Below are 26,208 nucleotides of genomic sequence, written 5' to 3'. Positions count from 1 at the left end.
GACTGCACTTGCTTTATCAAGTAAAAAGAGGAGCTCTGGTGCTCAGAGTGAAGAAAGGCAGCAGCAAGAGAGCTCCTGAGAGATGTGAGGAAAACATACAAGAACAATATTAGACCCAGATTGCATCTGTCTTTCCCATTTTTCACATTAAAGGATAAAGCTTTCCATACGTGGCTGTTGCACAACAGCAGAGCTCCAGCCACTGCGACAGCACCAGCGGCCAGAAACGCAACAGACCATTAAGCAGATGGCCCAAGTCTTCTCTGCAGGAACCTGGCAGTAAAGAAACAATCTCTTTACTGGGTTTAATCACGTCAGTCACAAGACAGGAGGGTCTACAAATAACTGGCATAAGCAGTTCCACATCAGTTTACAGGAACACAGATGTCAAGAAAGAGGAAGCACGTTGTGTCCAGCTGAGCCCCGGATGTCTCCACAGTTTTGGAGTTCAGACAAATCAAGTGTATATTCCCAGCCTGGATGGACTCCCCACCTCACATCCCTTTTACCGACATCCTGTCCCATGGAGGGAGACAGTCTGTTCTCACATCTACACCTCTGCCAGAAGCCATTCCCATTCCCATTCAGAAAATGGCTCTTTCAGAAACTCTTTGGAACTTACTTCACATCTCACTGCATCATCCCCTTGCCTGCACCACTTGTCTGCTCCAGCTTCAACCTCTTTTTTTCAGTTTTCAGAGGAATGAAGGCATCCTCTTGGACTCAACTCAACACTCTATTTCCTCTAATGAATTTAAGTATCTCAAATAATTCTGCTTTTGGAAGTTTCAAGTTACAATGAGGGAGATCCTAGCAAGCTCACCTTCTGTCGTGACCTGGGCAAGCACTTACTGGATTAGCTTTGGTTTAGCCACAGGTTGGTAAAGTTCGATTCTATCTAGTTCTGATCTTGTCAGAATTGTATTTAAATTCTTCTGACATATTCTTGGCTTGCAGCTCGTTAACAGATCGCTGTTGAGGCGAGATGTTTGAAATTAGAGTGGTTTGGAACAGGAGAGACACATGGTGCATTTATTCTCCAGTTCAGCGATTATCTCCCTGCCTGGCTCCACTCCTAACACAAGTTCACCTTGGGACATTACAGGAGTTGCTGGCTAGTTCAGGAGTTAGGAATACACACCAACCAAGAATATGTTGGATTATGCACCAGACACAGCTGTGATGAGGGGTCAGGAGCACCATCAGTGCTTTCAGTTCCTGGCCAGTTTGCATTGCCTCTGACCAGCTCTAATGAAAAGCTGTCCTGTGCAGGGCTGGGTGGGTGGTGCAGGACCCAGCCTCGCCTGGTAAGTCTTGACTTTTTCTAACTCCTTTATTCTAGAGAGCAAAAAATTGCTTGATGATTTCCTCTCGTTACCCTGAAACAGCACGTTTGCCTCTCATACTGCAAGAGCAGGTGCAAGCTTTGTAGAGTAAAACTGTACTGCAGATTTAGTTAAACATTCCAAGTTACCCAATGTCTCTTCAAAAGGTCCAAGAATTTAAGATGTCATTTGGCATTCACGCTTTGAGAAAGCACTGAGCACAAAGCTGGGAAACCAGGCAGGTGTCAGTGCAGACACCAAAATACCTGGGAGTTTATACATTACACACACAGAATGAAGACAGACCTCAGCTCCAATGCCCACCTGCTGGGATAACACAAAACATTCCTCCTATCCCAAGTAAGTTTTAAAGAATGTGTCTGGAGTGCTATTTAACTTCCCCGTCAGATGTCTTGTAGGATGATAAACCTGGATTGCAGCTTTGTTAAGGCTAGAAACAGGCTTCAGGACTGCTTTGAAAAAAATAGAGAAAAGTTTGCTTTTTTCAGGCTTGAGCGCAGTTCATCGTAGCAAGTTAAGCTCTGAGGTGTGCAGTCCTAGGTGCTCCCAGATGTATCTGTGTGGAGCTGACCTTCCTCGTGCTAAACAGCCACTTCTGAACAGACCATTTTCTGTCTATCAAGAGACCATGCAAACACTTCTTTATAGATGGGACCAGAACCTTAAAAATTATTTGAACCTGACACTCTCTTCCCCGGTGTTTATTCTTCTGCACACTTTTGGACTTCCCAAGCTTTTCAGAATGGCACCATCCCCCCGCCCTGCACAGTGGGTGCCCAGTGACAGGGAGGATGCCCAGGGACACCTCCCATTACCCATCACTGCTGTCAGGGTTTAGGGACACTTGCACCAAAGGGCTCTCAAGGACTTCAGCAGACACCTGTGTCTACAGTGGGGGGCATCAACCCAGAAGGGAAGTTTACAATATAGCAGGTGTGAAAAAGCCCGTGGCAGATGATCAGAGAAGATCTTATTCTTTAGACCGTCAGCTGTATCTACATTAATGGGACTGGAAATAGGTATCCCAGAAAGCTGAGGGAGAAACAAGGATTTGTCTGACTCTCAGCCAGCCATTACCCAGCAATAGATGGAGCTAGTGGTGCACCAAGATGTCTTTCAACCGGGGAGGAGATGTACCTGCACATCTGCAGAAGGGCCAGTCGTGTGCCTGGGAGGATGGGAGAAGGCACTCTATTTCTAGAAGGTAAAACAATAATTGTAGGACATCTGCTTAGTTGTCAAGGACCAAAAGGGAAATAAAGCTGTTGTCCCCTCTAGCTACAACCTGCTGTTTCCTTCTCCCCAGACTCCCCACCACCAACTGCTCTACAGTTTATATGCCAATCCAATTTTGATGCCTCTAATTCACCCCAGAGACTGTTTATTTTAACTTTATCAAGTGAAGAGAAAAACAACTGTGTTAGAATGAAAAAAGAGCATCTGGCAGCAGTATATTCTGTCTCTCAGACAGCTTCCCAGCTTTACTGGTGTACAAAACCATGGGATTTCTGTTACCCAGGGGCTGAAAGAAGGGGAGAAGAGTGTGCAGAGCGCAGGTTCTCTGTGTTTTTACTTTAAGGATGGTCTTGCCTGGTCTGGTGGCTTTTTTTCTGCAAGACTGGCACAATTAAGAAAGAGGCTGGCATTTGGGTTTCTTCCCCGTGGCTGTTTTTGTTCTCTCCCATTGGCAAGCATTTTTGGGCATTGGGAGAAAAAGTAGACGTTGCCCAGTAGCTTTGCCCACCCACCCCATTTTTGTTGGTCATCTGAAGAACACCCTGATGGAAACCAGTAATTTTTCAATAATTAGGAGGGACAGTGCAGACATGCAGATCTGGTTGGACACAGGGGACCCCGGCTTCATTTTCCTACAAGAGAAAGGGTGTCAAGTAATTAATATTTAATGTTAGGAACAAATGACACTTTATTTTTTTTAATCAATAAGATTTTTAATTTCAGGAAATTGTGTATCTATAAAGCAATTATATGTGTCTTAGACTTCGGAAAAATCTCACTCTCTGCCTTGCTTTAAAGCACATCCTTCTTTCTGCAGACGTGGCCGGAAGTTCTGTTCTCTATGGATACATTTGAAAATTCCTTTATTGGGTCGGGACACTGTAGGAAAAGTTAAACTGGAGGTTGGATGTAGTTTACTCAGAAAACACTAAATTAATTTTAGTGACCCTGACATACAGCAGAACTCTTGTAACTTTGAAAATGGGCATCCTTTTCTTTTCTTTTCTTTTCTTTTCTTTTCTTTTCTTTTCTTTTCTTTTCTTTTCTTTTCTTTTCTTTTCTTTTCTTTTCTTTTCTTTTCTTTTCTTTTCTTTTCTTTTCTTTTCTTTTCTTTTTCCCTTTTCTTTTCCCTTTTCTTTTCCCTTTTCTTTTCCCTTTTCTTTTCCCTTTTCTTTTTTTTCTCCCTTTTCCCTTTTCTCTTTTCTTTTTTCTTTCCGTAGAACCATTCCATTGACAGCGGGTCTCTTTCGGGTCGCTTTCCACTCCCCCGGCCAGCCGCCCCTCAGCGCCCCGCTCCGCCCCTCAGCGCCCCGCTCCGCCCCGCCGCCATTTCGCTGCCCCGGAAGCGCTCGCGGCCCCGCCCGTCCCAACATGGCGGCCGTGTCCGTGGTGCGCGCGCCCGCCGGCGGCTTCAGTTTCGACAACTGCTCTCGGTGAGGCTGGGGAGCGGGGCCGGGCCGGGGGGAGCGCCGGGGCCGCGGGGCCGGGCCGGGGGGAGCGCCGGGGCCGCGGGGCCGGGCCGGGCCGGGGGTAGCGCCGGGGCCGCGGGGCCGGGCCGGGCCGGGCCGGGGGGAGCGCCGGGGCCGCGGGGCCGGGCCGGGCCGGGGGGAGCGGCGGGGCCGGGGGCCGGCGGGGGGACCCTTCCCACCGGCCCCACTCGCCTCCTGTCTTGCAGGAACTCTCTGCTGGAGGCCGAGCTCGTCCAGAAGGGGCTGCGGGTGCCCGCGCCGCGCAAGACCGGCACCACCATCGCCGGCGTCATCTTCAAGGTGAGGCGGGCGGGGGGCGAGGCCGGGCCGGGCCGGGCCCGCGGCGGAGGCTCCGCTCTGCTGAGTCACCCCCGGTGTGCCCGGCCCCATCCCGAACCCCCCCCCCCGGCTGCCCCCGGGAAGGGCCCCTGTGGAGGTCGAGGCTTTGGGAATAATTCTGCCTTCCTATAGGATGGCATCGTCCTCGGAGCGGATACGAGAGCAACTGAGGGCATGGTTGTTGCTGACAAGAACTGTTCGAAAATACACTTCATTTCCCCTAATATCTAGTAAGTATTACAGTTTTTTGTTGCGTAGTAAGTTGTTTATTGTGTACGTTATTTTGTAATGGTGTCGGTACTGGGTTTTTAGCCGTGTTCTTTACTAGCAGTAAATATTAAGGTCTGTTTCAAAATGATCATTTATTAACAAGGCTTGGGGGTTCATGGTATTCCACCTACACTTAAGCATGCTCTCTTGCTTCATGCTCTCTGACTGTATGAGAACTTAAATCCCTCAATTTTACAATGAGAAAATTTCTACTTGTTGCATGAAGCATAGAGGTTTCTGTCTCCTTTCCCTCATTTGCTCATCACGCTCCTCAGTTGCTGCGGTGCCGGAACAGCTGCTGATACTGAGATGACAACTCAGCTGATCTCCTCCAACCTGGAGCTCCACTCCCTGTCCACGGGACGGCTCCCACGGGTTGTCACGGCCAATCGGATGCTGAAGCAGATGCTGTTCAGGTAACTGAGTGGTTTCTTGTTTATTAACCCTGCTGGTAAAACCACTAAATAATGCTTAAGGGACATCCTGTCTCAGGCTGCTTAAACTTCATAACAAGACTTCAGGAAAGATTTCATAGTTGCTCTTTGCTTCATGGGCTTTTGAACTGAGATGGAAGAGAAATCGAGTCTGTGGTTGTAGGGAATTAGTTGTGCCACGGTGCAGTGACCACACAACAAAAACAGAAGGGTGTTGGTTTAATACACTGTTCATCACACCCGTGAAAACTGTTGTGTATCTTTGTGGTGAGAGCGCTGGGCCTGTAATAGTGTAATGTGCAAGCTTGTAAAACTGGGAGTTTCCTGTGATTTGTAATAGAATCATTGCCTGCTGGACACCGAAATAAGCCGTATTTTAGTACATTTCTTAATTTGTTCCTCCCAACTGGCAAAAGTAGCCTGTTTAGTACAGAGCTGTTACCCAGGTAGGTGTGGAACAGTTCTCAAATGCCTGTATTGTGTTAAACAGCCACAAGTGAGTTGTGGGCTTCAGACTCACAGACGAACATTGCTCCCAGGTACCAAGGCTACATCGGAGCCTCCCTGGTGCTGGGGGGAGTGGATGTCACGGGGCCCCACCTGTACAGCATCCACCCCCACGGATCGACTGACAAGCTGCCCTATGTCACCATGGGTGAGTGCTGCTCCCTCGGGGCACAGCGTGGGGGAATGGTTGGTACTTAAAGTGGTTTTATTTAAATCCCATTGTTTGCTGGGAGCTGTGCGGGCCTCACGCTACAAAAATAAAGTTGTACCTATATTTATAGGGCAAGTGCACTGTTCTGTTTCTTCACAAACGTGGGCTGGGACAAAACTCAGCTGCCAGAAAACTGGTGTTGGGAACGTTGCTCTGTGTGTGCTCCACACCTTAAAGCACAAGAATTGCAGGATTCCCAAAATCTTGCTGAAAGAAAAAAAAAGATCCTCAGAAACTTCATTTGCAGATGGTCCTAACTTGTGGCTCATACAAATTTCACTTGGGGAACTTGAGTTTCATTTGGCAAACTCAGAAATTTTAAATGGAAACTTGTTTTTGGTAGAGCCATGGAAGTGTAATGGAAAGTCCAAATAAATAGATCAGAAAACTGCTCTGAAAATGAAGTGTTACCAGATTAGTAAATCAGTCAGCCTGTGCCTGGTGCAGCTTTTCTGCTCTTTCTGTGTTGGGAAAATACACATTTATAGATTCTCATTAATATTTTCTGTTTCTGGCTGGCATCTTTGGCTAGAACACCTGCTCAGGCTGTTGCTGGAGGTGGTGAATGTTCCTGTTGTGCTGCTGGCTCTCGGAGCCGGGGCGGGTAGCGGTGTAACGCGGCCGTGATTAACGCTCGCAATTAGCGGCCCGGGCGCTGCGGTGGCGGCGCGCGGCCGCTGGGTGGCGCCGGCGGGCCGGGCCCGCCTCACGGAGCCGGGGCCGAGCGGGGCTGCGGGAGCCGCTGCCCTGGGCCGCTCCCCGCATGCTGCCTTCCGTGCCTCGCTTTCCCTGCATGCTGCCTTCCGTGCCTCGCTTTCCCGCATGCTGCCTTCCGTGCCTCGCTTTCCCTGCATGCTGCCTTCCGTGCCTCGCTTTCCCTGCATGCTGCCTTCCGTGCCTCGCTTTCCCGCATGCTGCCTTCCGTGCCTCGCTTTCCCGCATGCTGCCTTCCGTGCCTCGCTTTCCCTGCATGCTGCCTTCCGTGCCTCGCTTTCCCGCATGCTGCCTTCCGTGCCTCGCTTTCCCTCATGCTGCCTTCCGTGCCTCGCTTTCCCGCATGCTGCCTTCCGTGCCTCGCTTTCCCTGCATGCTGCCTTCCGTGCCTCGCTTTCCCGCATGCTGCCTTCCGTGCCTCGCTTTCCCTCATGCTGCCTTCCGTGCCTCGCTTTCCCTCATGCTGCCTTCCGTGCCTCGCTTTCCCTGCATGCTGCCTTCCGTGCCTCGCTTTCCCTGCGTGCTGCCTTCCGTGCCTCGCTTTCCCTGCATGCTGCCTTCCGTGCCTCGCTTTCCCTGCGTGCTGCCTTCCGTGCCTCGCTTTCCCTCATGCTGCCTTCCGTGCCTCGCTTTCCCTGCGTGCTGCCTTCCGTGCCTCGCTTTCCCGCATGCTGCCTTCCGTGCCTCGCTTTCCCTGCGTGCTGCCTTCCGTGCCTCGCTTTCCCGCATGCTGCCTTCCGTGCCTCGCTTTCCCTCATGCTGCCTTCCGTGCCTCGCTTTCCCTCATGCTGCCTTCCGTGCCTCGCTTTCCCTGCATGCTGCCTTCCGTGCCTCGCTTTCCCTGCGTGCTGCCTTCCGTGCCTCGCTTTCCCTGCATGCTGCCTTCCGTGCCTCGCTTTCCCTGCGTGCTGCCTTCCGTGCCTCGCTTTCCCTCATGCTGCCTTCCGTGCCTCGCTTTCCCTGCGTGCTGCCTTCCGTGCCTCGCTTTCCCGCATGCTGCCTTCCGTGCCTCGCTTTCCCTGCGTGCTGCCTTCCGTGCCTCGCTTTCCCTCATGCTGCCTTCCGTGCCTCGCTTTCCCGCATGCTGCCTTCCGTGCCTCGCTTTTCTGCATGCTGCCTTCCGTGCCTCGCTTTCCCTCATGCTGCCTTCCGTGCCTCGCTTTCCCGCATGCTGCCTTCCGTGCCTCGCTTTCCCGCATGCTGCCTTCCGTGCCTCGCTTTCCCTGCGTGCTGCCTTCCGTGCCTCGCTTTCCCTGCGTGCTGCCTTCCGTGCCTCGCTTTCCCTGCGTGCTGCCTTCCGTGCCTCGCTTTCCCTGCGTGCTGCCTTCCGTGCCTCGCTTTCCCTGCGTGCTGCCTTCCGTGCCTTGCTTTCCTGCATGCTGCTGCCACTCCCCCCATGCTGCCTTCCCTGCCTCGCTTTTAAAAGCCTTAAAACGTGGCCTGTTGGGAAATCCTGGCCGCTCCTCTTTCCCTCCCCAAAAATAGCGTAGTAGCAGACTAAGTTCAAACGAGTGGGAAGTAGAATATCAGTGGATTAAGTTCCTTGTAGTTCAAACTCCGGCTTGCTGTGGGCAGTACCAGGTGCGTGGCTGGTGCTCACATGTTCTTTTTGGCCCTGCTGATAGACAAAGCCCTTCTCAGCATCAGTGTCCCTCACCTTCCCACCCGTGGTGCACTGACACTTCACCCTGTGACCAGGATATGTTTTAGCAAAAACTTAGCTAATGCATATAGAGGAGATAGAATTGAGACAGCAGAGAAGCTATCAAAAGTCAAATCGGCGATAGCAGTTGGAATTGTATTTCAGTCTTATTTAGACTAATTTGTTGTTTATTGGGGTTTTTTTCCCAAATGTTCTAAAGGTGGTTTATTAAGTCAGGGTAGGTGTTTTTGGCCAGTTAACTTCTGGAAATTTGGTATTAAATAGGAAAGGTGGTTGAGAAGTTGAGTTCTATTTTGGTGTGCTGGTATATCTGGATGGACAGAGTGGTGTTCTGCCTTTCAAGGGAGATTTAAAAGGTACACAGTGCTTACTCAGGAGTGAGACCATCAAATTAAACTGTTTATGCTGACAAAGAACAAAATTGGATTTCAGCAAACGATGCAAGATTGTCTGATTGCTTGGCTTGTCTAGGAAAGCTTCTGGCCAAGACTTTTAATGAAATGCATGCATAAAATTAAAGCACTTGAAGTGTGTAGTTGAGCTTTCGGAAGCCGGCGGAGTGTTCAGGAGTCTCTTGTGGCTGGAGCTGCTCCCCTGGTGCCAGTGGTGCTTCATATTCATAAATCAGCTCTTCATGCAGTGGCAGTGTCGTGCTGCAGAGCAAGAACTCCCACTGCTGGAAGCCAGCCCCCAGCCAGGAGCCACGCTGAAAAATGATCCCAATCCAAGAGGCTGCCGAGATCACGGAATTCTTACCTGGGATGAGCAGCAAATTGAATAACAATGAGTTCGTGTGGATAAATGCCCTGTCAGGGAGCCCTGGCAGTGATGGATTAGGAAGTGCTAAATGTTGCTCTCAAAGCTCTGCACATGCTCTGGTGTGGCAGCAAACAGGTCTGTGGGTGAGGAGATGGACTGTACTTAGCAATAAGAGCTTGTCTTGAGTGAAGGTTCTGCTGAAAAGATCCAGTGCACGTGCTTTAGAAAAGCTCCTGCAGTTGTAATTCACAGCAAAAATTATTGTGAGCTGCACTTTTTTGCTACATATCAATAATTATCTTCCACTTTAAATCAACACTCAAGTGGTACAACTGCTCCAGTGAAGACCAGGTGGTATTTTTTTAAAGTAAATTTATTACACTTGCATGCAGAAAATTTAACAACTTAGTTGGGAAAATTCAGGAAAAGCCCACCAGTGTTACTTAAAGAACAATAAATTCTCTTATCATCTCATAACTTACCTGGTTCATGCTAATCAGGAGACTGAAAAGCCTTTGCCTCTGAGTAGAACTTTACGTCTCAGCTTCTGTAGTTATGTAGAATTTGTTTGCAGTCAGTGTTTTTTGTGTGTAGATATTAGGTTAATACTTCCTGAATATTTGGTTCTAAAGTGTAGCTTACTGAAAATACATGCAAAATAAGTTCTTTGGAATTGAGATGGCATTTTTTACTTCTGTTAAGTGTAAGCATTCCTAGCAGTTAGTGGGTTTTAAAGATCTGAAAGGGTTTTTTCCTGAATGCTGTATAATACAAATAAATTATGACTTTACTAATTATCCTTTGTTTTAATTATTCTTATTGCTCACACACAGAAGAGAGAGAAACTTTAAACATGTAGAAAAAATAAATCCAACAAAGAAAATTGCCTGTTTCTACAGAGCTTAGTTTGAAATCTTACCTAAGATAAATACCTGGTTTGGTGTTACTTTGAGCTCAGGTAAAGACATTATTTAATGACGTGTTATCACACAGCTTTCCTGGAAGTTTTAATGGATTTGAGGTTGAACTGCTGCTGAATCTGAACTGGTAGTGACTTAAATCAGTTACCATGTGTATGAAGTGGGAAATCCATCCCAAGATAATGGATGGTGTTTTGCTGTGTTTGGATTTTATCTTTCTCCAGACATTATGTTTGGGAATTGTGAAGCTTATTTCTGCATAAAGGCAAAGCATGCTTGTTAAAAATGAATTATTGGTGGGCACCAAGTGCACGGACAAGAGAGCAGCTGTTTCCCCACATACAAACAAGTTCTCCATAGACCCTTAATATCCAAGTTTTCTGTGTTTTTATAGGAACTGCAATAAGAAAACCGTACTTGCAGTGTTTACTTAAGTTCCCAGTTTTATTGCCCGCTCTCCTGTCACAATGCAGCTTTCACAAGGCAGTTGGAGTAGTTGGAACATTTTGGGGTTGTTTGGACAGTGTGTGGAATTTACAAGGAGAGGGAGGTCAGTGCAATGGGATAGTGAAGTTCTCACCACAGGAGCAGCTGTCCATGGCTGCATGTCCAGGGCCAGTCCCAGCAGTGCAGGTGGGCTTTGCTCAGTTCTGTGCTCCAGGGGGATGTCTGCATAGCAGGAGGGTTTTTCACAACAGTTCCTGTTGCTGTTGTCAAACATGCTTTGTTTTGACAGAGACACTCGGATGCATGCGTTGATTGGTGTTTCTGAAAACACGGGGCTTATATCTGGTGCTGGGAACAGTGAAGAATTTTCATTGTGCTATTTAAGATCAGGAAAATCTATTCTTTCAGAGAATGCTTAGCTGTGCTGGGAGGCTTTTGCTAAGGCAAATTTTAAATGCAAGCTTATAAAGCTTATGTTTAGGATTTATAAGCACTAGAGAAAAAATAAAGCGAGTTTATTCAGCTTTTCCAGCTTCCTGTTCTGTTAGAACCTCCTTAGGATCTTGGTTTTCAGATGTAAATGTCTACATGTAGGTTTAATTAAGTTAAGACTTTCAACAACTCTCTGAAAATTTACATTATAGGACTGTCTGGATTTATTTATTTAAGGTTAAGAGTAGATTTGGCATTTATTTGTGTCTTGGTAACGTAGTGAGATAAATAATTAAGCATAATTCTTTATGTACAAAGGATTTCATGTACTGTAACATAAGATTCCCCTCGCCTTTTTCCTTTTTCTTTTTTTTCTTCTTTAAGTTACTGGTTTTGGGAGTAGGTTCTTTTGGGAACTTCTTTTTAGAAGGAGCTGGAGGAATTAATCCAGCCTGAGCCATGTATGCAACTGTGTTATCGATAATTTTTATTTATCAGTAGAAGTGTTAAGAAATTAAGATCATTTTTTCCCGCCTAGATAGCTAATGTAGTAATTTCAGTCAGATACTACATTTTATACTTTCTTTCTTGCACATTTTCTACTCTTTGTACTCTGATTTTGTTAACCTTTCCCCAAGAATAGGGTTGTTTTCCAGCTTTGGGTCTTCCCACTCAGCTCACAGTAGGCCTTCATTTGAGTGTAGCAAGAACGTGGGCTTGGTTTGAGACCATAGACCAGATTTTTTTTTTCCCTCCTCATTACAAATATTCCTATGTAATTCCAAAAGAATTTTTATTTTACCATTCAGGTCCTTTATTTGTTTTCGCACACGCTTTATTTTGACCTTGTTTGAAGGGTCAGTAAAATTCCTTTTATTTGTGGTTTGTTCTGTGATATCAGCTGTTTGCATCAGCAGTTCAGTTTTGCTATTAGTTGCTTAAAAATCTTCTTTATTCTTAGTTTCAGCATTTAAAAAATGGAGTTGTGTGTTGCTCCAAGGTGTAAATGAATAGTCATTGCCTGTAATACAAGTACACACTTAGAGTGTCCTACTGCTTTTAGATGTGATGTATTTGATACTGTAAAGGTAATGATCCTCAACCACAGCAATATTCTGTAACAGGAATATCTGTCATATTCATTGGGATTACCATGTTCATTGATTTGTGTCTGTAAATCTGCTGCTTCAACCCTTTAAATTTGATCTATAATTGGACCTCCTTAAATGGTTCAGCTAAGGTAGTCTGTATTTTCTCAACAGTGTCACTGTCAGCTTCTCCTTTTTCATTATACATTCAGCAGACTTGATAAAATCAGCAGGACACCTCATTTGAAACTGTTTAATCGCTGCCTTTTGCTTTCACTAAACCATTGAGGTGGTCAAGCGATATACACAAATCATTTTAAATAGGAAATATGGCTTTCTCTGTGACCCAGCTAAACAGATAGCACTATGCAAAACAAGTTAAAAAGTAATAAATGCCAAAAAATCTTCTAATTGGAGTAAAAAATTGCCGGTAACTTTATTCACTCCCCAAAAGTAGTGCTCTCTGAAATATGGGTAGGGCCACCGACAGACAAGAAAATCTTCCTGAAGACTCACTCTTTCTGAACAAAGCAAGTTTACAGTTTCAAGTAGTACCATCCTGCTTTTTGTGTTAATTCCTGAAAAACAAGCACATGTATTACCCTGCAGTCACAGTGCTTTGGGCAGAGATGGCTCCTGTTCCATCACCGCACTTGTACCTGCTTCCTTCTGGAGAGGGAACGTTAAAACTCCTGGTTTTGTCTCTGGCATTTTGTTCAGCTGTTATTGTTCAGTGTAGAAATAATGGCACAAAGTAGGAGCACAATTAACTGTTCACAACTACAGGGGAAATCCACTTGTGGCAGCAGCCCCCTGCCCCGTTCCCACTGCTGGGCTGCTCGTCCCCAGGGTTGGAGCCCTCTCCTCATCCCAGCACCCCTCTAACAGGGGCAGGCACGGAAGTGGGGCAGGATGGATGTAGGACTAGGGACTGCAAACTGTGGCATTCCCTTGACTCTCTGTTTCTAACCTCGTTTTTGTGTCTCATGTTAAAAACAGTAAAAAGGGAAAGGCTGTCAGGATGGGCCTGTGCCGAGTTTGTGCACACAAGCTGTACCCCTAGGATTAAATCAGGTGCTGACTTAGTTTAGACACTGTGCAGTGAAGAGTAAGCTAAGTAGGCTTCAGTCTGGTTTGTGCTGTTGAGATTTACTATATTTTTCTCTAAAAAAAGGTGCCATACCTAAGTCCACTGGCTAAAGGGATGTCCTGATGTTGTCATCACAGGTTCTGGATCGCTCGCAGCCATGGCAGTGTTTGAAGATAAATACAAACCCGACATGGAGGTAAGTCTCGGGGTTTTTTAAACGTCAGTGTTTCTTCCCTAGCAATCCTTATGATCATAAGAATTTAGGAGGTTTGAAACTCTAAAAAAGTTAAATCTGCTCCAGTTTTGCTGCACTTAAAATGTGCTAATGTCAGCTGACTGCAAAGCTGTAAAAATTCATGGGTAAAATAAATAAATTTGCAAGAAGCTGTATTTTTATATGGGAAAATGTGTGATTTGAATGTAGGTGAAGGCTTTAAAAACATACAGCTTACTGATTATAGTTGACTTCAGGAATTTACCAGCCCTTGCACAGTCAATATTGTTGTTTTTCTGTCAGTCTGTCTTTCTTTCTCCATCTTGAAAAGAGAATGCAACAAAAAGTGTTCAGGTATTGCATAAAACAATTCTGATTGATTGGGTATGTTCAGAACTAGTGTTTGCACTTCTAACATCTACTTAAAAGCTGATTATCAGAAGACTGATAAGATTGTGTTTTGCTGATGATACTGATAAAAAATGGAAAATGCTTGATTGTTGTTATAAAGAATCATTCAGGAAAGCTAAAAGCTGGAGTGTCATGAAAGATCAGAGTAAGCTGTTCAGTTACAAATGAATGCAGTGCATTATTTTTGTATTTTCTGTAATGTTTCTTGCATTTGGTTACACCATGCTGCTAATCTAAACCTTGAGAATCCAGTTGTCTGCAGACTTTCTATTGATGAAAATAACTCCAAAACAATTACAGGGTTTTCTGGAACTGTATTTCATAAAATGCATCAGGAATGTCAAGTCCTCTTAAACCACATGAATCTCTTCAGACTTTATGTGAACACTCCTTCTCATTCCAATTGATTAATAATTCCACCATAAAGAAAAAAATGAGATTGAAAATTGGACCCATTAAAAATGACTTGTAACAGTTGCAATAATTTCAGCCTAAAAGGCAGATAAAAAAAAATCTTGGAGCTCTTCAGTATCACTGAATGATGTAGGAAAGGAAAAGGTTAGTCTGCATCAGCAGAGGTCTTCAAATGTTCCTCATTTTTGTAATGCAGCTGCTGTGGGTCATTTTCATCCCCCTCAAGTGCACTGTGGTTTTAGGTGATGGTCCCATAAATCCACAGAGTTCCTCTCTATAAAGCTGGTAAATGAAGTTCAAAATGTGAGATAATCTGTTGTACCTTGGTACATCTCCTGACAAATCATGATGTGCAATTCCAGCAGATTAAAAAAACACCAGTCAACCCCCCACCTTGTTTTAAGAAGTTTGCCATTAGTTAATTGTTTAAGCATTAGTAAGAAGCAGTTTTCCAATTATCCCTGGCCCCTCTCCTGTCAGTACCTAAGCAAGAGTTGTAGGTGTGCAAAGTTACAGACAGTGGGATCAGGATTCCTGTGATTTGGGCAGCATCTGAAGACACTGGACTTTTGGTCTCTAGTATATTTACGATTGTTATCAGAAATATTGGGATATGTTTAATAGGCTCCCAAGTGTCTCTGGGAAGGATCCTCACACCAGATGGCTGATAGAGGCACGAGAGAGAGAGAGGAAGACTCTGTTTTTCCCTCTCGCCTCGTGCTGCTGTAAGAATGAGAGAGTCTCCTTTTCCAGCCTCCTGTGTGACTGTGCACTTGGCATGTGTGCCATTCCACTGAAAACACGGACTGCAAATCCTTGGAATCAACAGCTACAGCACAATAGTCCTCTTTCCAAGATACAAATGGCAAAGAGCTGTACTGTAGAACTAAAATTTTCATTTATTCTCAGCTAGCTTTCAAGCTCATATTTTAAGTCATTTCTTGTGTAAGAGTAACCGAAAAAGGCACCAAAAACTGGTAAATCTCAAATTTTCCTATTTAGAAAGGTCATCCTCATTAAACTGTCTTCACACACAACCATAAGTGGCAGCAGATAGTCACTTATAACAAGCATGTAGAAATGCAACCTACCAATTTGTTGAAATAGATATTTAGATCTTTGAGATTTGCATGCACCTTAACCCTTCCTTTGGTTGTCCTGGATAATCTGTTATCTAATAACAGTTCAGGAATTGTATTATCCAAACCAGCGAAGTTTCAGGTGATAAAGCTCAGCTGTGCTCTTAAACACTTCCTCACATTCTGTTATGGCTGTGAGTTGATAATACTTACCTTCTAAGTCAGATGTGGGGTTTTTTTGTTGGTTGTTTTTTTTTTTTTTTTGTAAATTAATAAAATAACAAATATTTCTATTGAAATTAATCCAAATTAAATCTGAAGTATGCTATGTATATTTTACATAAAACTTGTTATGAAATGGCAATGAAGATAAACTTAAAATTGCTGGAGATTAATTTAATAAAATACACAGAAAATTATTATTTTTCTGTCAAGATCAGTGCTCCTTTCTTTTGCACTAATTGTCAGAATAGCTTCCTAGGGCTACTGGAGGGTAGTGGTGTGCTTCAAGACCATCACATCACAGAAAAATGATTCAAAGGCAAACTGTCCTGCACCCTCTGGTATCAACTTGCAAATTAGCATCTGGAATGTAATTAAACAAGCTTAATGAAAGTAGCAGCTGAATACTACTGGAAAAGACAATCAGCTTTTTTGCCTCTGATACATATTCTGTACTCTTGAAGCTGATCACCAAACGCATCGTGTGAGCACAGTTAAAAAAAAATTAGCATTTATTTGAAGAATAGGAACTGTTTTTCATTCTGTTATGCTTTTGGCATGCACTGGTGTCCCAGGAGAGCCATGCCACAGCAGATAGTGCACAATATTTATAAATCCATGACAGGCAATAATAGCAACTTGAAAAATTCTTTTGCTAGAATTTCAAGTTGAGAGCTGCCAAAAGCTGAGAGGATCAAATCTGCAGTGGCAGCTGCTGTGCCCTACAGTTAGAATCATAGACTTTGAAGATGCTCAACTAAAAAAAAAAATAAAAAAATAAAAAAAGACTGCAGGCTTAGCCAATTTTTGCAGGTTTCTAGAGCCCTGGCTCTCTGCCTTTTGAAGATGAGTTGCTGAAGCTTCTCCCAGTGCCTGAGGCATGCTAACACCAGCAGGATGTGTTTTTTTTCCATAGACTTGGTGTGTCTTCAGATTTAAGTAGCACATGCTTTATCAGTGCCAACTGTGATGGTCCTTTCCCTGGCTGCAGTGCTGGGAGATGATCTTTACCCAACATCCTTCAGAGGAGCTGCGGAGATGGATGGTGACGTCCCCGAGTGCCACTTGTGCAGCCTGATTTATGTAGGCAGGGTTTGTTGGGAAGGAGTGCTGGCCTCTAGAGGAACCATTATAGATCGCTGAGGATGGTAACACTTTCAGCCCTGAAGGCCTGTAGATGCTTCAAAAATGTAATGCCAAGCACCTAACTACTGTGGAACAATATTAATCTGTCATGTGGGCAGCTATAGATCTACTTTAAAAAAACGTAAGTGGAAGAACAGCACATCTAATGGAGTGTTTTGAGCTTAGATCTTTCATTGTAGCTAATTTTTCTTCCAATAGAGTCACCACTAGTTTTTAAACCTTACAGTCATTTTGTAAATGCATTTGTGCCTTCTGGTGTTAAACAATAGCAAAGAAATACTCTGCGTTGGTGGATATGGAAAGCATTGTGAACTGGGAAAAAAAAGTCTACAGTATTAAACGCTGGAATTCTGGGTTTTTCTATCCTGTGGTGGTTGAATTCCTCAGGAGATGGGGAGGGGATGTATTTTCTTCTGGTATTTGATTTCTGGTGTTTGAAAAGTAGGAGCATTTTGTCTGTAGAATTACTTGATGCACAGTGGGGCTATGTTGTAGACTTCTTGTTTAAGCAATGAAAGGCTGCTTGTAACTTCATTTCTTTTCTGTATTTCATCAAAACAGCCAGGTTTAATAAAAAGAGGCTCCAAAAGGAAGAGAATCAGAAGCCACAGAAAATGCTTTTGCAAGGAAAAGAAAGTAAATCTTGGAGTAATGAGTTCAGGAGCAGAATAGGTAGAAGATAGGAGATAGTCTGGCAGATATTTAATAATTATTTCTAGGATGGATCACTACAAATGTGTGAGATTATGTTTACAGTCATTTATTGTACCATTTCTTAAGTGCGGTAGGAAATCAAGTGGTACTGAATAAAAACAAAAATATCCTGGAGGGTAAGAATAGATGAAAAAGAAGGGACTGTTCTGTGTTCCACGTGGAGCACAGGCCCTCTCCGTCCTGCAGCAGCTGTGCTGTCCCAAAACCTGCAGCTTGCTGTGCCACCGGAGAGGGGGTGGTCCCCTGGGTGTGCTTGGGTTACCTGTGGTGGCTTCGGCTCACCTGTTCCGATGGGACCTACGTGGGCTGGGAGCAATTGGCTGAGCGGTTTGTCAGGCAGGTTTGGGAGAAGGGGTTTTTGAGGTCCTTCTGAGTAGCCCCTTATCCCTGAGTGAAGCAGCTGAGGCACGGAGAGCGCTTTCCTTGGGATGCTCTGTGCGCTCTGGGATCTTTGCTGTGTTGAAATGCAAAGTAGACTGAATGCAGCTTTCACTGTGCACCTCTTATTTCAGTAAAAAAATGCATCAGGCACACTACAAAATATTATGAAAACATGTCACTTTCTTCCATTTTTAAGCAGCTGACACATAGATCCTTAAAATGTTCCTGTGCTCACGTTTCCTACTGTCCCTCAATATGGTGGAATTATTTTTGTTTATTAACTACTGACAATAATACTGAGCTATTTTTGGAATATGTCAAAAGTCTCTAATCTTCAGCAATAGTTGTCTCCCCAGTCTTGTCGTCTGTGTCTGTGTGACGGGGGCTCAGGAGCAGTGACAAGCTGCAGATGAGCCCTGTGTTCATTAGTGATGGTGATCAGCTCTCGGGCTCAGGTGTGGCAGCCGTGGCTGATCCTGCCAGCTGACACCGCAGCTTTAATGACTCCGCAGGACGGTGACCACTTGCTGGGAGGTTTGTGGGCTCCACTCTGGCAGCAGACAATGGAGATCAAGCCAGACTATGGGAGTTAGGCTGGAGAGCCAGCCTGAGATACTTGAACCCCTGCTGGTGTCAAACATGGAATTAAGTAAATGGGGGGCAGGGGGGGAATCTGAGTTGGTGAGCAAAAATCAGGACTTTGTGTTTCTGTGCCCTGTGTATCTGTGTATTTCATTATCCAGTGACAGGAACTGAGGCTGTTAGTGGCATATCCTCACTCCTTGCTGCCAGAGCTTGTGGCACTGCAGTTTTCAGCTTTCCTGACATAGCTGTGTTTGTGTCTCCTGGAGACATGGATTTCCAAGGGTAAATATCAGGTGTTAGTGCATAGAGTCAGCCAGAAAGTAAAGGCTTATCATACCTGTTCCTTATTCTTCGGTTAGATCACAATTATCCTGTGGCAACCTGGTTTCTGCCTGACATGTTGGACAGTTTGTACTGTTTTCATCATCTTTCACAGAATTGTGCCTGGGATTGATTTCCTTTGTGGAACTAGTGTTAAACAGGAAATCTGGGCTGATTTGGAATATGCCAGCTAGGTATGCTCTGGCATGGCTGGGGTTGCAGGTGAGGTGTTTTGTGGTGTGCCTTCTGAATGGATGAAAGCCTGGTTTGTGTGCTGAAGTCAGTGGGACACTGCTGGCAGCACCAGTCCAAGTTCCCAGAGATACCCACCCAGTAGTGCTGCCTTCCAGTTTGCTGTTTGCAGACTGTATCAAGGGAAATAAATGTTACCTTTGTGTAAATTGGGCCTTGCTGCATGACAAAGAACAACAATTTCTTCACCTTTATGAAAGTAACACTTAAACTTTGTCTGTAATAATGTAGACAAGCTGGCCAGAAGCAGGGCTCTGTGTTAAGAGATCATTTCACTGCACAGGGTAGGGGGAGGACAGGTAATTATTTTTGATGCATTTCTCAGGAGCAGGTGTTCCAGTTTAAATTGTTCCAGTTTGTATATCTCCCATAACTGCAGAACATGGGCAAAATGTACTGGAAAATATTTCACATGGCACAGAGCCCAAGTGCTGCTCCTGCGGCGAGGGCCGGCAGGGCCGAGGGCAATTGCTGTGAGGGAACAGGGAGGAGGAGGAGGAGGAGGAGGAGGAGGAGGAGGAGGAGGGAGCCAGCCTGGGCTTTATGGAGCATTTTGGTGTATTAGGAAGGATATATTACCAGAGGGCCCAAGGCTTCTTTTCCAAATAAAATGTTGACCTTCATTCCCGTCCATCCTTTTGTCAGAGGTAAAGCAATAGTCAGATGAGCGGAGTTTGCTTTATTTGAAGCCAGACATGTTATTGCTTGATATTAATTTTTTTATATGCAGTAATATAAAGTAACTTTAACCTAGTCTTCTGCAGGGTTTGCATATTTGGGTGGCTAAGGGTCGGTGTGTTACTGTAGAACAGCACAGTGGGGCCAGAGGAGGAGTTGCAGCCTGGCAGGATTTACAGCTCTGGTGTTGTTGAGCCAGTTCCCATTTTGAGAATCAGTTCCCTAAAAACCCATGAACTTTACCCATATGTAAGAAGTGATGGACAAGATTTTGTAATCATTCCTAGTTCAGAGAATGGGAATAGTATTAAAAGAAATCCCACAGTTGCAAGAAGAGCTTGTAATTTAATTCTGTGCCATTGGAAATATGGATTGTACTAATCCCCGTGTAGGGAATGACATACAGCAACTAATGTTATTGAATAGTAGTTCCGAATCATATAAGTTTCTTGTCTTGGCAGGTAATTTGGCATAAATTGTTAATGTAAATCCAGGTTAGTGGGGAAGACATAATTTTACTAAAAAAGATAAACTGCTGATTAATTCAGTATAGAACTCAATTACAAATTGAAAGTGTCTCTGCGGGACGCCAGTACCCTGAAGACAGCAGATGTTGAATTGATACTCCAGCATATTTCACCCTGGTATGAAATATTAACGTGGTTTATTATACTGGTGGTGTATGATATCAGAGAGGGGGTGGGGATGAGCCTGGGCTCACAGGCAGCTTCCTCAGAATGGGAAAAACTGTTATCTCTGAGAATAATAATTAGGGACTCCTGAGCAGTTTATTTGGAAAGTTCTTACCAGAAAATTATTAGAAAAATAAACATTTACTGACACTTCAGTCACAATGAACCTGACATAAAATGCATAGGTCTGAAAAAAAAAAAAATGAGAGACAAGTTGTGTCATTCCTTATTCTGAGGCAGCACTGGAAATGCACTTTTTGGGGGGAGACTTGTTAAACCTGAGTGGTTTAAATGACACGTGCCAGCCCCTTTCCTGACAGCCAAACCAAATCCATTCTTGCTGCTGGAGCCTTCCAGCCTTCCCTTACAAGAAACACAAAGTCCTTTGCTTCTCAGAGTTGTTCTCTTTGGACTTAGAGCAGACTTCAGCATCTCTTCCAGTTACAGGCTGATCTCCACCCCAGCCCCTCACTCCCCATATGCTGCTTATTCTCTTCCAGAGTCTATTTATGCTCCTGTAGGTGCTTCTGTCCTTCAAGAGGTATTGCTTTCTAGTCCCAGATTCCCAACACTGCTTTATAGATTTATTTTTTTTATTGTCATTGTCCTTCCTGAAGCTTCTGATTTTTTTTTTTCTTCCCACACAAGTCTTGGGGATTCTCATTTTAAGTAGGATCAACTTTTTCTATGATAATATTTCTATAAATCTCATTGTTGTAAAAGACTGTTATGATAAGTATTTGCATTTGTTTATTTATACAAAAATATTTGCTTGCTTATGTTCATTTTATACTGGTTGTGCACTGCATTTCAAATTTTTCTAAGAATTACTTCAGAGAACTGCACCATGTATTGCATCTCTAACAGTGTCCTGGTGACCTGCAGAAGGGATTAATTTTATTTTGGTAAGTGTTAGGAAAAAAACCTAGTACTTTCTAAAGTTCTAAAATCTGGAAAAGACATCTCCTGTGTAACTTGCTTGTGAAGTTAGGAAATGTTGAGGAAATAATGTTCACAAAGCCATTCCAGCTGCTCCCTGTGCTGCTGGAGCATAATGATAAACTTGTTTACAGGTTATTAGTGAAGACAGTATTAATATAATATAGAAGTAGCCTCATCTCCTGTAAGAAAGTCTCTTTTTCCCTTCAGTAGCACTTGAAATTTGGAAATTGCTTAAGTGAGAAGAGAAAGTTGATCCAAGTCATATACAAGAATAATGTGTAAAAGTTGCTTCTCGGTGCTGTTTGGGACTTGTGGCAGAGCAGCTGTGAGAGGTAATCCATCAGCTCTGAGTGTCTGCAAACTGCAACTCTCCAGATAACAGGTTTAAAGTAAAGATTTAATACAGGCTCTATCTAGTATGATGTTGCAGTGACAGTTTAAAACTCATTCTCTAAATCTCAGCAGACTTTATAGCCAGCAGTGGGCCCATATAAAGCTTAATGGCATTACAACACATAAATCATCTTTTAAAGACGCTACCAGTAGCACCAATATTAAATGCAGACAATTGTCTGTGTTATAAATAATTTATCAAACACTGTTTCAGATTAGCCTTCCATGCTGAGTTATTTATTTTAGCCTTTACTGCCCTATTCCTCAGGCACCCTTTGGAAGCTGTGTTGCCGGTCACTGTAATGAACTGGGCTCTGTCCCACAGCACAGCTGTGCTGACCATTACAGCGCGCTGGACCTCGCTGTGCCTTTGCCAAGCGCTGCCCATTTGTCATGCGGAGGTAAATGGAGCTGCACATTGGAGTCCAGGGACACATTGTGGGCTGTGTGATGGGGACAGACAGATCGCTCCATAAAGTGCTGCTTGTCACTGCTGCCTCGCCATACAGTTCATCACTCGGCTGTAATCTCATTTAAGGAGCAGTGGGGGCCCCAGAGGAGGATATTCCCAGTTAGCTTGGTCTTTGCAACCATAAAGCAGGAAGTGCTCCTTTTATATACTCTGAACTTTTAGGGTTTTTTAAGATTAATTATTACAGTGACTCATTGAGGGCCCTGTACTTGGGACTGTGTCAGCACTTTCCTGCTAACCCCCTATTTTGTGACTGTAAATAGCAGTCCTTGCTGAACTCCACCTTGCTGATCTCTGTAAGGAATACTTAAAGTTTTTCTTGTGGCTATTCTGTTCAGCTTTCTAAATTGTAAAAAGAGGAGCAGGAAGTAGCACTGAGGCAGGGCTTTCAAAAATGACCATTATTCCATGTTCACAGACTGAGCTGCACTGTTAGTGAAGAAGCTGAGGTTACAGCCTGGGCTCTCTATGCAGTGGCTGCCTCAGTGCAGTTACAGCTTAGCCCTTCTGACGGCACTTTATTGAGTATTTTTGAACTATTTTGATAACAGCAGGGTCACAGAGTACATTTTTAAAAGCAAATCAAATTTAAATTAGAGGAGTCTGTGAGGTTTACAGTGTTGTCTTAAAAGGATGAAATTAAAAGGAAGAGTGGAACAAACTCCACCAATCTGCTGTAGTTTTCCTAAGCTGCTTTTCTTACACGTAACACTCATATAGCTTAAAATGATTCTGCTTTTGCTACCACTTAATTCTTAAAACAGATCTACACATACTTCTTTGGTTTATTTACTTTCACTATAGTACTAAAATAACCTTAGTCTGCAAAGAATCATTGACGGTCTTCTGTCAGTTGAGTGAGGAATTGCTTACCAGGGTTTTATTGCCCAAAACACTGAAGGAAAGGTACAGAAGTTATTTTTGCAGCATGGCTGTATTGTTCTAGTCAGCTTGGTAGGAAGCGTAATGCAATTTTTTTTTTTTTATAAAGAGTAATAATAGTGGTTAAACTGGGAGTGATGTAAGAATTGCTGCTGTTTCTGTAGTTCACTGGAAGCTGTGCCCTGCTCCTATGGCTGTTGGCACAGGAGTACTGTCATTCCCACTGTTCCAGAGGGGCACCAGGGATTGCAGGGCAGGCCCTGGGTGCAGATGGGCAGGAGCTGAGCTAATTTTGGGCTTCTCTTGAGCTGCACTTGGGGCTGGAGCAGCTGCAGTCGGAGCTGCGGCTCCTTGCACCACTGCTGTCACGTGGCAGGGTCCTGGCACAGACAGGCTGGGAAAATGAGGCACACTGGAAAAAGCTGCATTTATCAAATTCAGCGCTGACCCCATCTCTTGTTCCTGGTGTCTGGTGGCAGAAGATTATTCCAAAGTGTGAAATAGCAGCAAAGCAATGAGGAGTGAGCCTGGGAGCCTCAGCATTCTGGCAGGATCCGCTGGGTTGAGCTGCACAACACAACTGCTGGGGACAAAAGGAGTCCACACCTCTGTGCCCATGATGTGTTCCAGTCTTACTGTTTCTGTACTGGAACAGGCAGCTCTAGTCAGTGTTTTCAAGTAAGTTACACACCTTTGAGAGAATGTAAGGGGTCTTTTATTCTCTGGTTTGTACTTTCTAGGCTACTGAAAAGATCTGTGTGTGTGTATATACCTCCATATTTATATATTTAAAACACAATCTGTTTTCCTTGCATTCTCACCCTTTGGCCAGGTGATGGGGCACGGACTTAGTGGAGCTGAGGGTGCAGGACATCCCCTGGCTGCTCTGGGCTCTCAGCAAGTCCTGTGGTGCCATGGGCAGGGTTGCAGGGCACAGGCTCTGTCAGTGAAAATTTGTCCTTTGCCCCAGGAGTTCCCCAGCCTGGGTTACAGCAGGAACTGAGGCCATGTCAGATGGTTCCTGATGAGCCCTAGCTGAGCATGGTATATTTTCCATCAGCCTTTTTGGAATAGCCCCAGCCCTGCCTGGGAGCTGCAGAGGGAGCCAGTGTTGCTGGAATGACCAGGGAAGGCTGCCAGTCCCGATGCCCCCACAGCAACCAGTCATGTGTTACTGGGGAGGGGGAAATGTGATGCTTACAGATCTGGTGTAATAGTTTAATGGATATTTTGATGGCTTTGAAGTGTTTCTGTGTGAAAGATACTCCCGAGTGCTGTTGTGTAACATGGGCACTGTTGCACTCTGGTTCCTTCGAACTAGTAACTGTGCCTCAGTTACATCCATTACTGTAGCCAAGGTTCCTTTTTTGTTTCACTTAGGTGGTAAAAACTTAACTAATTGCAGTATTTTGACTGTGGTACCCCGTGATTGCAGGGTTTGGTGTATCATTTATTGTTCCAAGCTCAACCTCTGCAGGCACAGGGATGCACAGTCCTGGGAAATGCCAGCACTGGGGCAGTGACAGCTTTTTAACCATTCCAGGAGGAGGAGGCCAAGCAGCTCGTGCGAGATGCTATCGCAGCCGGCATCTACAACGACCTGGGCTCCGGCAGCAACATCGACATCTGTGTCATCAGCAAGAACAAGCTGGATTTCCTCCGTCCATACGATGTGGCCAACAAAAAGGGGGACAGGTGAGTAATCCTGAAGCTCTTGTGGGGCTCTGCTCTGCCTGGCAAGGCCTGTTTTCAGTAATACCAAATTCTGTCAGTGATCTCTAGTCTGTAGGAGTTTCAACTAAACAGTGCAGATGAGCAGCTGGAGCAGCAGCTGAACAGAGGCTGATACATTGGAAGAATTATTCTAGAGTTGCAAAACAAGTAAATTGCTTGTTCTTTGGTTTGTAGCACAAATGTCCCCCACCACTTTGAGAGCCCACTGATTTAGGTAAAAACGTTTCCAGTTACACAGCAGTGTTTTTGTAACCAGTTTCCTCAAGTTGCTGGTTTATCTGCAACTCTGTCAGTTATTGCAATCAGTTTAGATTTTGCAGTAAGCACAATTCCTTTACTTTGGATTTTTATAGGAAACTTCTAAAGCTGATCAGTTATAAAATTTTAAATGCAAGTTTTGCTCTGTACCATGTTCCAGACTAATTTTGCCCCATTTCTTAACTAGGTTTGGTAGGTACAAGTGTGAAAAAGGAACAACTGCTGTTCTCACAGAGAATGTGGTGCACCTGGAGCTCGAGGTGTTGGATGAGACCGTGCAAACCATGGACACATCCTGAGCCCCTGCGTGCTCAGAGAGCAGCTGATGCAGAATAAAGACGGCTCTGCCCAATCTCCTCAGTGTGTCTGTACCTGGTGCTGTTGCTGCTGTTTCTCCCTTCCTCCTTTAGAGTAGGTGAGGCTCGTGAGCCCTGAAGGGCTCTGGGACTGACCCCAAGAGGTCTGAGCAGGTGAGAGCTGTGCTCCCCCCCAGGAACCACCTGGCACTGGGGGCAGAAAAGGAGCTGCTTTGTTACCTCAGTCCAGGAACAAAACAGCAGGAATAAAACTGCTCTGCAGAAGTCTAACTTGGTAAGTTTTAATTTAATAGAATGTAAGAAAACAGTGAGCACTGGTGGTTCTGAATTCCTGACCTTGCCCTCCAACAAACACTGGTGTTCTGCTACCTCAGTGCAGGGTATCATGAGGGGATGTTGATGTTATTGCTTCCCTGTTTGCTGTAGATACAGACAGGATACAGGGCAGATCCAGCATCATTTCAAGTCTGATGGTCTTGTAATTCACTTCCACTTGGACCTTTAACACTGGACTTTTTTGTTTTTTAAACAAAGGTGTTTATTTTGGAAATATTTTTTTTATTTATTTAAAAATGCACAATTGCAAAAAAATTACTTTTTGAAATACATTTCTTTATAAGCACTAAGAAATTTTATGTAGCAAGAAAGTGACCAGACTTCTCCAGATACTCATTTTTGAGCTGAGCTTCCCTGGAAGCCATGGCTCCAAGGAAAGCTGCAGTGGAAGCAGAGGGGGTTCAGGCTGAACTCTGGGAAGTGCTAAAGAAGCTGGCATAAATAACCAAGCTGGTTGGCATGGGAATGGTGGGAGCCATTTGGTGCCTCCACAATGTTCTCCTGCTGATTTGAATTTCCCACATCTCTCCTGTGAGCAGCAGCCTCAACTTTCTGCTGAGAAGCCTCAGTAAAATGGCACCTTGCATTAATGATACCAACCATATTCACAGCAATTAATGGCTTTTCTTGGTATACCATAAAATTATTCCCAAATTTGAGAGGAAGTAGTTGAAGATGGCACTGCAGTTTTCCTTAAAGTAGAGAAAAGTAGGTTAAAAAAATCCACTAAAAGCATATATATGTATGTAACCCTCTAACCCTAATCTTAGTTCAAAAAAATTTAAGGATTGTAAGCTTTCCTTAAGAAAAAAAACCAGGCACAGGCTGCATTTGAACTGT

The 26,208-nt window shown here is 44.5% G+C and overlaps 1 protein-coding gene across 1 annotated transcript; it reads left to right on the top strand.

The window, feature by feature from the left end:
* Positions 1-3,927: 3,927 nt before the first annotated feature.
* PSMB7 (proteasome 20S subunit beta 7) lies at positions 3,928-25,071 on the top strand. Its single transcript, XM_069031884.1, has 8 exons — positions 3,928-4,015; positions 4,258-4,351; positions 4,523-4,620; positions 4,936-5,076; positions 5,634-5,749; positions 13,063-13,121; positions 24,267-24,418; positions 24,903-25,071. The coding sequence occupies exons 1-8, from the start codon at positions 3,954-3,956 to the stop codon at positions 25,012-25,014; spliced, it is 834 nt and encodes a 277-aa protein (XP_068887985.1). The 5' UTR covers positions 3,928-3,953; the 3' UTR covers positions 25,015-25,071.
* The last annotated feature ends 1,137 nt before the right edge of the window (positions 25,072-26,208 follow it).

This window comes from Aphelocoma coerulescens, chromosome 17 (genome assembly GCF_041296385.1).
Source record: "Aphelocoma coerulescens isolate FSJ_1873_10779 chromosome 17, UR_Acoe_1.0, whole genome shotgun sequence".
Classification (NCBI taxonomy): Eukaryota; Metazoa; Chordata; class Aves; order Passeriformes; family Corvidae; genus Aphelocoma; species Aphelocoma coerulescens.
This window is presented reverse-complemented; position numbering and strand designations above follow the sequence as displayed.

Bases quoted from the DNA above. Each gene is read 5' to 3' on its own strand.
- PSMB7 (XM_069031884.1), top strand. From the start codon at position 3,954: ATGGCGGCCGTGTCCGTGGTGCGCGCGCCCGCCGGCGGCTTCAGTTTC. The intron at 4,016-4,257 runs GTGAGGCTGGGG...CCTGTCTTGCAG, and splicing joins AGTTTCGACAACTGCTCTCG to GAACTCTCTGCTGGAGGCCG. The intron at 5,077-5,633 runs GTAACTGAGTGG...CATTGCTCCCAG, and splicing joins CTGAAGCAGATGCTGTTCAG to GTACCAAGGCTACATCGGAG.